The sequence below is a fragment of the Crotalus tigris genome, unplaced genomic scaffold, assembly GCF_016545835.1.
Source record: "Crotalus tigris isolate CLP2741 ecotype Arizona unplaced genomic scaffold, ASM1654583v1 scf7180000024280.1573445, whole genome shotgun sequence".
In the NCBI taxonomy this organism is placed as follows: Eukaryota; Metazoa; Chordata; class Lepidosauria; order Squamata; family Viperidae; genus Crotalus; species Crotalus tigris.
Genome location: NW_024100452.1, coordinates 464,412 through 478,858, shown reverse-complemented (window position 1 = coordinate 478,858; position 14,447 = coordinate 464,412). Strand labels below are relative to the sequence as shown.

The 14,447-nt window shown below is 36.0% G+C and overlaps 1 protein-coding gene across 1 annotated transcript; it reads right to left on the bottom strand.

The window, feature by feature from the left end:
* Positions 1-1,994: 1,994 nt before the first annotated feature.
* Positions 1,995-14,340, bottom strand: LOC120299128. Its single transcript, XM_039323601.1, has 5 exons — positions 11,662-14,340; positions 8,348-10,026; positions 5,567-5,652; positions 5,070-5,112; positions 1,995-4,820 (listed from the first exon to the last, which is right to left on the bottom strand). The coding sequence occupies exons 2-5, from the start codon at positions 9,951-9,953 to the stop codon at positions 4,720-4,722; spliced, it is 1,836 nt and encodes a 611-aa protein (XP_039179535.1). The 5' UTR covers positions 9,954-10,026; positions 11,662-14,340; the 3' UTR covers positions 1,995-4,719.
* Positions 14,341-14,447: the final 107 nt, after the last annotated feature.

Here is a 14,447-nt window from a genome sequence, read left to right as displayed (position 1 = left end):
AGGATCCAAAAAGATCTTGACAAACTTGAACAATGGGCTCTATCCAACAAAATGCATTTTAATGTGGAGAAAAGCAAAGTTTTACATTTAGGCAGGAAAAATCAAAGGTACAAGTACAGACTAGGCAAGACCTGGCTCAAAAACAGTAACTGTGAGGGGGACTTTGGAGTCCTAGTGGACAATCAGTTGACTATGAGCCAGCAGTGTGCAGCAACAGCCAAAAAAGATAATACAACCCTGGGTTGTATAAACAGAGGCATAGAATCAAGATCACGCATAGTACCACTTTATAAAACCCTAGTAAGATTACACTTGGAACACTGCAACCAATTTTGGTCACCATACTGCAAAAGAGATGTTGAGACCTTGGAAAAAGTTCAGAGAAGAGCAACTAAAATGATCAAAGGCCTGGAGACTAAAACATACGAAGAACGGCTGCAGGACTTGGGTTTGGCTAGTCTAAAGAAAAGAAATAGGGATGACATGATAGCAGTATTCCAGTATTTGAGGGACTGCCACAAAGAAGAGGGCGTCAAAACTGTTCTGCAAAGCACCAGAAGGCAGGACAAGAAACAATGGTTGGAAACTGACCAAAGAGAGAAGCAACCTGGAATTAAGGAGAAACTTCCTGACAGGACAGTTAACCAGTGGAACAGCTTGCCTTTAGAAATTGTGGGCACTCCATTACTGGAGGTTTTTAAGAAGAGACTGGACAGCCACCTGTCTGAAGTGGTATAGGTTCTCCTGCTCAAGCAGAGGGCTGGATTAGAAGACCTCCAAGGTCCCTTCTAAATAGATCCTTCTGCAGAATTGGTAATTTCTTCTAAGTATTTTGGAGATGAAAAATTCTTTAAAATATTACTATCCAACTTCCAAATGATAAATATCAGAATTTTAGATATTAGTTATATGTTCTCATATTGGCTCTTTTCTTGACAGTAGAATATTTTAGACACAAGGGTTTATTGTATTTTGCTTCGCATTTATTCAAAGAACTACTTAATTATGAACAATTAAACAATTACAATGTATGAACAGAAAATATTTTTAAACAGACACATCAACAAATTTCTGCATTTATTTATAGTATTGTTTAATTTGCCAGTCTTTTTTATTTTTCTGTACTACATTGGTTATTTTACTTTTCTTTTCCAATTGTTAAATATTACTGGTTGCCCAGTATTATTTAACTACTACAGCTACTACTACCTCTCTCCCTTCTCCTCTTCCCCTCTCTTTCTCTCCGTTTCCTTAGAGTTCTATTATTGTTCTTATAATGAAGTAGCAAGTTATCTCTTTATATACTTGCATTGTACCAGAGCAATACACCATGCACTATTTAACCTGAAAGCAAACTACAACTAAATGCCCATCAAGTTGCATTTCTATTTGTCTGTGTGCATGGGTATTTGTGTTTTATTGTACCACTTGTCATACTCATAGATTAAAATAATGGGAATATAGTTTAGAAAGAATGGAAATAAATAATTCAGCTCTGTCCTACCTTTGGTATGTCGTCCAGTTCTGTATAGCACATTTTAAGAAGGATTCAGAGAAATCAAGAGATATAAAGAAAAGCAATAAGGATAATTGCAGGATTAGAAACTAAGGTATATAAGGACATGTCTGTTTAGCTTTGTGAAATGCTTATTAAAGGGCATAAGATAGCCTTCTAGCACTAAAGGGGCATCACATAGAAGACAATTATAATTTGTTTTCTTGTTCCAGTGTGCAGGACATAGAATAATGGTTTTACTATAACGGCAAGTGGATTCCAGTTAAATGTTAGCAGAAATTTTCTAATGGTATGAGGAGTTACACAGTAATTCATAAAGAGGAATTTCTCTCATTGGATATGTTCAGGAAGAGGCTGGATAGAGACCTTGGGCCAGATATGACTTTCATTTGGAGGATGGACTTGAGGGCCTGCATGCGCTTTCCAAGTCTATGATATTATATCGCTTAATTTTGGAGGGTCATAAATACATGACTTAAACAGCTGAAGCCACTTTATTTAACTTTGCCCATTTAACAATGACAATCACTCTTCACAATTTTATTTGAACATGAAATTCAAAAGGAGCAGATGACTCAGATATGGATTCAAAAGGTTTGATGCTTTGTACTGTTGCTGATTCTTGTGGTTTATTTTTATTATAAATGGTTGTTAATTTGAGACCACCCAAGGGAAAGCCAAAAAGCAAGCACATTCTGTAATATAATAATAATAATAATAATATAAAAACTAGTGAAAGATCTAAGACCTAAGTATTACAACTATCTCATCCATCCAAACTATAATTCATATATTAACAATTACAATTAAATAAAATTGACATCTTATTTTATTACGACTTATGTATAATTTTATGCTTCAGCTGCAAACAAAAATTTAGCTATTTTTAACTTACCAATTAATGCATTTCTCCACATTATTATAATGGTAGTTTTGTTAAATAACCTTTCCCTCTGGATAATTACCTTTCTTGCATCTGCTTTGTACAGAATAGCTTAACTAATAGCCAAATATTATGCTCTGATCACAAATAAAAATATTTAGAGAGTGTTAATAAGGCATTTTAAAGTTATGCAAGAACTTACAATTCAAAATTCAACAGAAAACAGGTGTCATGGAGAAACAAAAATGTGGTTGTTTCAGTGTCACAAGCTGAGGTTTAGATAAGAATATCACATGACAATTATTGGTTTAATGAAAAGATTGGTTTTGAAATAGAAAATAAAAGAGGTATCATGGCAGTATTCCAAGAAGTTCCAAACATACAGGATAACAAAACCAGAATCTGAGGGAACGAGGTCCTGTCAATGGAGGATGGTAGATAGGGATGCAACCCGATACAGATAGTCCTCAACTCAACTGAGTCCATAATTACGGTAGTAAGTTGTTCCAATTTTTAAACAGGCCATCACATGACCAACCCGATTTTATGACATTTTTTGTGGTGTTTTAAAGCAGTGGTTCTCAATCTTTTTATACCGGCGACCCCGGTCATAAGGAGGCGGTGCGCATGCGCGGTGCCCCCCCGCACGGCGTGCATGCGCTGCGGCGCTCCCTGCACCACCCCCTGTGCGGCGCGCATGTGCAGCGCCGCCCCCTGCACCACCCCCTGCACGGTGCACATGCGCGGCGGCGCCCCCTGCACCAGCTGAGGAAAAAAATGGCGGATCGCGTTGTTTGGCGACCCCTGTGAAATGGTCGTTCGACCCCAAATGGGGTCGCGACCCACAGGTTGAGAACCACTGTTTTAAAGGGAACCTATTGTTCACAATGTGGTTTTTGCCAGAAACTGCAGGTAAATGCCAGTTTTTGGTAAAAAGCTTCATAGATTGTGGTCACATGACCATGGGAGGTCATAAATGTGGGCCAGTTGCCAAGTACCAAAAATGCAATCATGTGACTGGGGAGGCGACTGTTAGAATTTGAACCTGAGTCGTTAGTACCTTTTGATGGGGGTGGTGTCTGTCATAAATTTGAATGGTCATTAAGCAACTAGTCATTAAGTGAGAACTACCTGTATGAATAAAGTGATGAAAAGGATGGTGATGGAGGAATTTGAAGGTAAGGAAAAACATCTGCGTGAGATTTTGAAGGACACTAACAACTATTGCAATTGTCTAAGGCGGGCATATTGGGATCAAAGAACCAGAAAGGTAACCAATTATCTCAGCAAAATTTTGGATAAATATGAGGAGTTAAACCAAGAATCTGAAGAAAGAAATTTGAAGGAGGTAGAAGAAACAGTACTTTTTGTTCAGGAAACAGTTAAGAATTACTGTATTTTTGTTTTGCTGTAAAGGTACATCACTTCAGGCCCCACATTACATATGGTCCTTGAAAGTTTGGGGCATGACTGCCTAAACCTCTCTAGTTTGGGACAGTTTAAAAATGTGTTTGGGGTACCGTAGTTCCTAAAAACTGCATTTTAAAAATGGGATGGAAGAGGGAAAGTAAATACATAGGAAATAACCCTATTAACGGAATATAATTAATTTAAATTACAATAAAATGTAAATTAAATTAATCCAATTTAGATTCCATGCCAGATTCACCTACTCTTTTTCATGCTATCTACTTTTCACATACAGCCTCTGATATGCCACTGATAAGTTAGAGGTGCCCTTGTTCTGGAAAAGATTGCACAATGCTGTTGAAAAGGGAGTTGTGGCACAATTTGGTTAGAAATAACCTACAGGGGACAAATGGGATGGAAGAATCAAAAACTGAGGAAATACAATGGTCCTCTTTAACAGAGTGGTAAGGGGCTGGAAGATTTTCACACTCAGCTATGGGTTTTCATCAATATTAAATAGTACACATCTTCAGCAATTATGGCTTTTAAAAAATATAGGAGCCTGCTATTACCACAGTAATAATATTAATCTTCTCTTGGTAATCCCACTTTTTTTCTTGTTAATATTTTAAAACAAACCATTCCGTTCCATTCCTTTTCTTTTTTCTTTATCCCCCCTCATTTCTTCTACAATGCAAAGTTCACCTCAACAACAGACTATAGCAAAACCAGAAGCAACCATATTCACTCTATGGGGGTTCAGTCTATGAATTTCATAGTTCAGAATGGGTGAAAGCTTTGAGCTAACAGAATCAAAACACAGGAAGAAATTACCTTTCTGCAAAAAAAAAGTTGATTTTTTAAAATAAAATTTCATTATTGCTTGGATTATGTAGCTTGAAACATTTTTTCAGAGTTTTGATGGTTCTTCCAAATGCATCTCTGAGTTTATTTCTGAAGATTTTCTTTCTTGACCATACTTATTTGAATTCTGGAAAGTAGCTGCAGCAACTACAGATAAAGAGACAGTATAAAACAGCGTAAGGATTTTACATGCCTTTGTATCTATGCTGGTCAGGTTCTTTCACCAGAAGGAGCAGGACAGGTTTCCCAGTTCCCAGCATCAATCTATGGTTGCATGCTTACTCAGCTCTACACATTCGTGTAGTATCACCACTTTTACCTTATTACAATGTTATATAATGCAAATATTTTGTTGCTGGTTATAAATCAGATAAAAAGTCACAAAATTGTACTCACCACGCAAAGAATTCTCTTTCAATAGGTTATTTTCCTGTTTCTTCTGTAATAACATATAAAGAAAAATGCTGTATGTATCGTAAATTTCTTCTGTCCACAGGAAAAAAAACACCATTCTTTAGCAAGGTAGGACCTGACAGAAGGAACAAGCAATGCTTTTTCCAATATCACATCCATTTTGTCGTGAGCTGTGGTGGCACAGTGGTTAGAGTGCAGTATTGCCAGTTCACTCCCTTCAGCTGAAGGTTGACCCAGCCTTCCATCCTTCTGAAGTCAGTAAAATGAGGATCCAGATTGTTGGGGGCAATATGCTAACTCTGTAAACTGCTTGGAAAGGGCTGTAAAGCACTGTGAAGCGGTATAGAAGTCTTAAGTGCTGTTGCTGTTGTCTAACAACTACTGTGTATCTATCATTGCATAAATTACTAGGTATAATTTACAGATGACTAACATCCATCAATTATTTTGTATAAAATACAGGGGAGTAATGGCCATACCTCCACAGATGTCTTCCACTGTAGATAAATCTCCTTTGATATGGCCCAGTCAAGAGGAACTATATAATCATCTGGTAATAAAGTATCTACAAAACAAGATCACACAAAGTATCTTTAATCTGCGATAGGTTTGAAAGTTTACATTAAATAGGTGTGACGGTCATTTGATTGCAGGTGGCACTAGCCTAAGATCACATTATTTAATTATGATGCTAAAATTAATGGCATACATTGAATGTGCAAGATAACTGAGCTACTAAAGCTTGACTCATAGTTGCACATATCACTTTTTTAATTAAGGCTTATTAAGTTAAAACTGGGTCTGGTGCTGAATGAAATGAAAGCTAGAACATTTTTTAAAAAATATTTGAGATATTATATTGGTAGCAATGTAAGTAAAATATGCAGAGTGATTTGATTTATTGTTTATTGAAATTGGTCATTAGTTTATATACCAGACCCTTTGGAACAGCTGCATAAATGAAGGTATGTAATCCAGGATAGAAAACTTTTGTTATAATTGCAGTAGTCAAATATGAAATACACGTAGTCCTTGACTTACAAACAGTTCATTTAGTGACCATTCAAAGTTACAACGGCACTGAAAAATATGACTTATGACCATTTTTCATAGTTACCTTTGCAGCAACCCCATGGTCACATGATCAAAATTAACATGTTTGGCAACTGGTTCTTATTTATGACTGTTGCAGTGTCCCAGGGTCATGTGATCACCTTTTGCAATCTTCTGACAAGCAAAGTCAATGAGGAAACCAGATTCATTTAACAACCAGGTTACTAACTTATTGACTGCAGTGATTCACTTAACAACTGTGGCAAGAAAAGTTGTAAAATGGGGCAAAACTCAATAAATGTCTCACTTAACAACAGAAATGTTGGGCTCAATTATGGTCGTAAGTCAAGGACTACCTCTGATCAAAAAGGGCAGGAAATATTCTCCATTCTTTAAAAACATCTGGGATGGCTTATCCAAATTATACCCTTACTCCATCAGCAGCAGCCCTCCAAATGGAAGAGGGCTTTCTATATAGCCAGAGACCAAGATTCACTCAAAACAGACTGATCCAGTCTCTAAACTCCTTTATCACATCATCACCACATATTAAATTTACTGCAACAGATATGATGCAGTAAGGAAAAGATGTAATTAAAGAAAAAAATAGAAAAAATATGAACAATTGGGAACCATAATATCTAAATGGATTTTACAAAACAATAGGGGAAAGATGAGCAAATGAGTGAGATAGATCTAAATTTAACAAGCAGTTATTGGTAGATTTAGGCAAGGAGAGGGTGAAAAAAGATGTATTCTTCATGAGGGTCTCTCATACTTGGACTGGGAATAGTAACTGGCCAATTGTGTGTGTGATTTTTTTTTGTTTAGGGTTTTTTTGGAAGCCACCAGAACCATTTGGAAGTGGGCAGAATATTCCATTCTAAAACAAACAGTTGGAGTTCTGGCAGTTTCCTTTGGAAAGAGATAATTAGTTTTTAAGGCTCTACGAGCCCTTTCGTCTTAGGTAATAGATTGGAAAGAACAAACAACCACAATTCACCCCAATAGCAAGAATAGTGTTACATTAATGGTGATCAATTCACCCCAATAGCAAGAATAGTATTACATTAATGGTGATCATGAACGTGGCTCAGTTGGTTTTATAGACCAGTTGCTGCTATTACTATTCCACTTTGGATGAAATGACTCATTTGGGAACTGTTTTTTAAGTTTTAAAATGGGGATTATTGTCAGAGAATGGCCTGCAGCTACATCAGAGTTCAGCTGTGACTTTGAATGTTGCTGCTCACTGGGCCAAGAAAGTTGAGTTAGGCAACTGCAAGATGACATCTCAGTGGTAGTAGGTGTTTTCACCCTCATCTTTTCAGCCAAGGAGCAGTTGATCCAACTGTAGTAAGTTGAATTTTATAGTAGAAGCCAAAGATTGATTCAATACAATGGGTTAATTTTCACAGTCTATATGTTGTAGCAACATGAGATGAGGTGGTTTATAGCATTTACATTTATTATAAAAAGATTAATAAGGTAGAGGTGATATTGTATACTATCCTTTGTAAAGCTACCTGGAAAAAAATCTAAGTCTCATTTAAAAATTCCAGCATTGCTAACTGACAAAATTAATCTGTTGTCAGTGTGGTGACAATTTGAATAGTACAATCATATGACCAGAGTAAGGAATATCTGTAAACAAAACTATGAAAACTATTTGTTGTAGTGATTTTCTGACATTATTCCTATAAGTAAAACACACGCAGAATAGTTTGATTAGTCCTACCTATAAAACATTCTCTGAAGAGAAAAGTCATTGAGGGCTGGAATACTTTTAAAATATCAATCTTCTCACTTGAACTAAATGTTTGAAAAGCAAGAACTATGGCATTACTTAAACAAATGTGGAACATATGTGCCCATTTACTGGGCATGATAAGAAACATGCAAAATAATTAAATACACAGAAAATAATTGAAAATTGGCAGGCCTGAAATCTAAAAATTAATCACATTATTTTTATGAGGTTACTCTTAGTTCATGAAGGGGTAGCCTAATCATTAACATCAAAATGGGATTTTCAGTTTTTTGAACCTGGCACTTTTCCCCCCAAAGTAAAGCAATAAAATTAATTTCTATATAAAAAGGCAATGGATGCTAAAAATGCATGCTAAAGTTTAAACTACTAAATTCTTTTTAAAAATTCAACTATATGAAATTCTACATTTTTCTCCTTTATTTTAGCTAATAATTACCTAATGGAATTCCTGGAAAACCAAAAAGTCCTACTAGTTGAAGAACAAATCTTAGTGATAAAGGAAGTTCCAAATTGTATTTTGTATATGGGGAATCTTGAACATCTTTGATCTGATAATTCACTGTTTGTTCACTTTCATTAATCACCTCCATATTTTCAAATGATTCAGCCATGGTGTTTGTAAGGCATTCAGTAATTAGTTTAACTGAATGCAAAATATCTGGCTGGGTAGTTGATATATCTGAAGATACCTTTTTCTTTTCTTTAATTTCTATTGTTTCATCAAATTCAAAAAAATCTTGTTCTCTTGGTGAAGGAACTTTACATGAAGCAAAAGTACATATATGAATTGGAATATCAGATTCTTTTGTGGAAATATTCACAGATTCGTCTGCAAGTTGATTGGAACCATTGTGTAAGGGAAGTTCCACATCAAAATCAGAAAATTCAACTACTGCATTGTAATTAGATGCTCGAAGTTCACAGAATTGCTTATTCTTTTCTATAATTTCTTCATTTGAAATGTCTTCTTTCTTTCTTACTGCATATATATTGTTTAGCACTTTCTGATTCTTTTTAGGAGGAATATGCCTTGGTAAATCAAAGTTTGGGGCCAATTTGAAGATCCTTTTGTATTTTTCTTTTTTCTTTGGTAAAGTTAATATACATTCATCAGTTGTGAAACTGGTATTCCTTCCACCTTCTCTGACAAATTCACTAGAATTATCACATATCTTATTTTCCATCAGTAATAATGACAAAGAGGTAATTGTTGTATTGTTATTTTCATGCAGAAGTCTTTCACTGCTTTCTTTCACTAATTCTTTACTAAAATTATAATCAGTTGCTTCTGTTGTTGCTTTTGAAAGCATCTTCTTAGATCTTTTGATCTTTTTTGGTCTTTGCTCAAACATGATTTTAGATACATCCTCAGGCCAAGCCAAACAGGATTCATCTTTCTCTGTCTTAGTCTGAAATTGTTCATCAGCCAAATCAAAGGAAAAGAAAGCCCAGGAACTAATTTCATTACTTTTTGAAGTCTCATGTGGATGTGAAAGAGTTGTTTCCTCTTCATTGCTTAACATTTGGTTTCCTTGGACCAAGTCACATGTATATTCAGCAGATGTATTTTTATTTTCTTTATTAGTCAATACAGTATTTTTTCTTGCATCATTTTGATCTGATTGTTGAAATGAATTTTGATTATGATCTAAAGTATTACTGTCACATTCTGCAAGTGGTATGTTTTTGATCTGATTTGATAAATGACAGTTGGATAATTGGCCAGCTATATTTTCATTTAGAGTAATTGATATTGATACATCTTCAGTAATATCTGCTTTTAGTGACTTCTTTAAAGACACTGGATTTACTACAACAGAATCAAGGATTTCCTTTTTTTGCAATTCAGAAAGCTGTAAATGATTATATTTCGTTGAGCCATTCTCACTATCAATTTTAGCTTCAGTTAGATGGCCAGTCACTAATTCTGATTGTCCATTGTCTTCTGAATTTTCTTGCTCACTTCCTGATAAATCCCCATCACTTGGAATTAAATGTCCATCTGATTTTGTGTCCACTGATGTAATAACAGCATTTTGCATTTTTCTGTTCTTCCTTCGTTTCTTTTTTTGTTTTATCTTGTGTACTCTGTGTTTCCTCTTTACAACCAGTTCCCTAAATAGAATAAAGAACTAAATATAAAAAATTATTAAGAATGCTCTTAATGCAGGCATACATTTAACGACTAATTATATAACCCATGGAGCATTCTCTTAAGACAGCTATGGAGTGATCCAACTTTAATCATGTCAAATAACAGATTCACAGCATTTTTCTAAATATTCAGACATTCCACAGAAAACATTTTGTACTTAAATCTTAGATAACAAGAGCAGAATGTACTGATAATCAAGCTTAAAAACAGAATAGGTTGTAGTGCTGGCATGATATGCATACAGTTCACCAGCATGAAACATTACTATCATAATTTTTTTGTTACATGAGAAGGCATTTCTAACCAGAAAAATAACATTAGTACAAAAGATATATTCAAGTTGTAACTTAATTATATAGAATTAATGACTTTTTCTAGTTACGGAAGACAAAAGAAAAATATCCTCTCTGATTATGATTTAATCATGGTACTCTTACAAGATGTGTATAAGAGGTAGTGTGTGTAAGATGGGTATTTTAAAAATAGGTATCAAAGACCAAACTGCTCCAATCTGCTTTTAACTGAAATACAGTATGGTATTCATTCATATCTTTAAACTCTAGTAAAATCCATAGAATATCATTTACATTAAAGTGGATTTCTGTCTGAAGAAAAAAAAATGTTAATTTACATTGTTTAGCCCATTTCCTAGTTTTACTCATGTGCCATTTTGAAATGTTTTGCCCTGAAAAGATACATAACATACATAAATTGGGAGGATATAATCAAGTTGGTTTTAAAACTGAAAGGATGGTCATCGTTTTCATCCTTTAACATAATGTGTTTATTAATATTATTTGACCTCACCTCATCTTATTCTCAAATTGTTTATGGGTAATCCCTAAATGAAGCACATAAAATATGTTAGCTGACATCAACTTGCTAATTTATGCATCCATTCATACAGAATTCCATAACTGAACTTATGCATGGACATTATGGGAACAGAAATGTTGAAACAGATTGGCCTTAGATCTCATCTAGCATGGCTCTTCTTCTGTTCGTCAGTCAATTAAGTGTAAATTATGTATTTATTTCCACTTTCACTTTTCTATTTGATTTCCTGTGACAGATTTTTGATTGCAAATTTATCAGAGTAGAGAATTCTTGTACACTATAAAAAGCTACAGTATATATGCTAAACTATCACACACACAGTGTTTATGTCTCTGTGTGTATAGTCTTTCTGGGGAAAAGCAAAATCAAGATTTTAATCAGCTGCTCAGCTCCATATGAACAGAACCCATAAGTCTATTTACAGTCATATGAAAATATATACCAAGGATAGATCCAAACATACAATAGAAGAGGGTAAAATTTATGTATTATTAAAACTGTCTATCATGACTTTAAACTAGATGAAACAGCGTATCAACAATTTTTGAACCAAGAGACTTCAGATGGGCTAATTTGCAGATTGTGTCCAAAATCTGGGACCCATGACTGCTGAGGGAATGAAATTTTTAAAAGTTGTGGCTGCTTCAATGTTACTTGCTGCTTTTGCACTGTTGGGCTGCTGCTGTGGTTACTTGATCTTTGTTTTCAACATTCTGTCTTGCAATCACCCACTCCCCCACCAAACAACAGCCACTTACCTGCTTGTTGGGTAGGGTAGGATAGGGAAGGGAAGATCTCTGATGGTTCCTGCCAGATTCCCTCAAGGAAACTCAATGGGAAGCCAGCAGGAAGTCAGAAGTCGCTCCTGCTCCCATTGCTTCTTTGCCCACCCTTGGTCATTCTGTTTCTGTTTAGATAAGCAAATGTCTCTGAAATGATGACTCAGTGGGGTTGTTTGGTTGGAAATAAATTTAGAACTGTTCTTCCCTATCTACCTTTTTTGCTTTTCCTCCCATTCTTTTTGTGCCCTTCAACTTTCCCACTGCACATTTGGGACTCCCCCTTTTTTTTATCCATAGAAGTCACAAACTTCATATATGCCATCACTCCTTCTTTGCTGCTGGGGCACCAGATGGTACTGGAAATGCTGGCCAACTGGTTCATTTTGTGAAGTTTTATGGGGAGGAGAGGGAAGAGGAGGGTCCTTTGAAATTTTTACTGAGGCACTTTCTTAAGAGCAACCTGGTGGGACTGGGAAAAGGCCTTTGGGGATCCAAGGTGCGGGAAGCGGTGCAAGGGGTGTCTCATGGGGTGGGGTGGCCTTCAGAGAGCTGGACAAGGCAGGCAGGTGCCTGTGTTAGGCCACCCAGGGCCTCCCTTACTTCTAAGGCAGAGGTCCCCAACCATGGCTCAGTACCGGGCCGGGGCCTGTTGGCCACTAGGTCCCGGGAATAGCTGGTAAGCCCCACTCCACTTGTGATAGCACTACCGAGTGGCCACTAGCAGTCCCATTTGCATATGCACACATGCGCTAGCGCACACCATGGATGTGTGGCCCACTTGCGTATGCTAGCACCATCATGTGTGAGCCTGTTTGCGCATGCATGCACATGGCTGAATACGTGCAGATTTCCCTGCTGCTCCCTTTCCTTCCGGGCTGCCAAGCCAGAAAGGTTGGGGAACTCTGCTCTAAGGCACCCCATGCTTTACTTAGTGACCCACACATTTGTTTAATGATTCATTGGGGAGAGCAGGTATGGGAGGATTATTGAATAAGATGCTTCACAAGACCATTGTCTCATGAAAACATAATGGCCAAGCTCCACTATTTCAAGAACTATCTATATACACCATTTTTAGATAGGCAAGATTAAAATAAACTAAAGTTTAACTTTAAAATACATTAAACTTTAATTGCATTATATTATTAAGTATTTCAATTTGCAAATATATGTATTACTGTTACCTGTAGAATTAGGGTATAAATACTAGAAATAAATTAAGTGTATAATATTAAAAATATGTATATATTGTTTTTCCTTACTGTAAATCTTAAAAGCAGTTTACAATAAAACAATTTGGATTCCATAATACAGCCACAAAACTAAAACAATATAAAAGTAACATTAATTATAAAAAGAAGGAAAACAAAAATAATACATTAATACAACATTCAGTCAGTGAAATATTGGAAGAAAAGCCAAGTTATCAACAGGTATAAAAAAGGTGTAACAGTAGGTCCTTACAAATTTGCAGGGAAGGGCCACCTGTAAAATAACTGTAAGAGAATGTTTGTTTTTAGTACATGCAGGAAGATCTTCCTTGACTACGTCTGTCAGATATGTGCTTCCAAATAGCTTATGTCAAAAGCAAAACTTTTAACCTATCTCAATAACTAATTGGAGAGCACTGTAAATTATCCCACTGAATAAACTAGTGATTACTTCTGGAATAAAATCAGTGATAGTACCATACATAGAATATTACAGTAATCCACCAGAGTGTGAATAATTAAAGCCAAACTAACCTATACTGGAAAGGGAGCAGGAGCTGATGTATAATTAAAGTTACAAGCTCCCCAGATGACCTAAACTATTGTGCTGGAGCTGATGACATGACCCTAGAAAGACTTCCAAGCTATCTGCTTCTTAAATGAAGACAAACCCACAGGTGAGTTCTTAACTCCCATATTTGGTAATCCCCCACAAGGTCTTGCAAGAGTCAACCTCAATTTATTGCCCCTCATCTATTTCCTAAATGCACTCAGATACCAGTTTTAAATCACAACTCAGCTTCTTCTGTTTCTGATGTTATAGAGCAGAAGTCAAATGTTATCAACATATTGATGATACCCAGTCCCCAAGCACCTAATATCAACAGATAGTATTGTCAAACAGTATTGAGAACCAAACTGTGCCTTGTGAGCTTCCTCAACCCAAGTCCCTCATATGCACTGGGATATACACTTTTTTTTTAAAGCTGGAATCCAATCCGTTCAAACTGACATAAAGACTTGCCTTGCTTGTTCATATGCTTGTTTCACTTTTGTGGGAACAAGATGACGATCAATACAAAAACAGAAAAAATGGAGCTCGTTGTCTGCTAAAAGGAACAAGTACAAATTAATTTGGGACAAATAATGTCTATTCCTGAAAGGAAAAGCCACCTGCATATCCTATCAGGCATTTGGGGTAGACCAGAACAGAAAACACAGTACGTAATACTAGAGCTATATTTTATTAAGAGACAAGCATAGAACAGAATCTTGCAAATTTGATAGTGTGTCTCCTCTCCTTCCTCCCCAGTAAGTGGGGAAGGAGCCAACCTGAGTTTCTTCTTAGTATACCTTTTTAGCCGTAAGGAATGCTTTTGCCCTTTTTGTTTAGGTAAGGTTCCAGAATCTTTGCCTCAAAGTTATCTCCCTAGGTCAGGGGTAGGCAACCTTGGCTTTTTTATGACTCATGGACTTCAACTCCCAGAATTCCTGAGCATAGTTGGCTCAGGAATTCTGGGAGTTGAAGTCCATGAGTCATAAAAGAGCCAA

Excerpts from the sequence above, each read along its gene's own strand:
- LOC120299128 (XM_039323601.1), bottom strand. The coding sequence starts at position 9,953 with ATGCAAAATGCTGTTATTACATCAGTGGACACAAAATCAGATGGACAT. Across the intron at positions 5,653-8,347 it reads TTTTCCAGGAATTCCATTAG|ATACTTTATTACCAGATGAT; the intron begins GTAATTATTAGC and ends CTTGTTTTGTAG. Across the intron at positions 5,113-5,566 it reads AGTGGAAGACATCTGTGGAG|AAGAAACAGGAAAATAACCT; the intron begins GTATGGCCATTA and ends ATGTTATTACAG.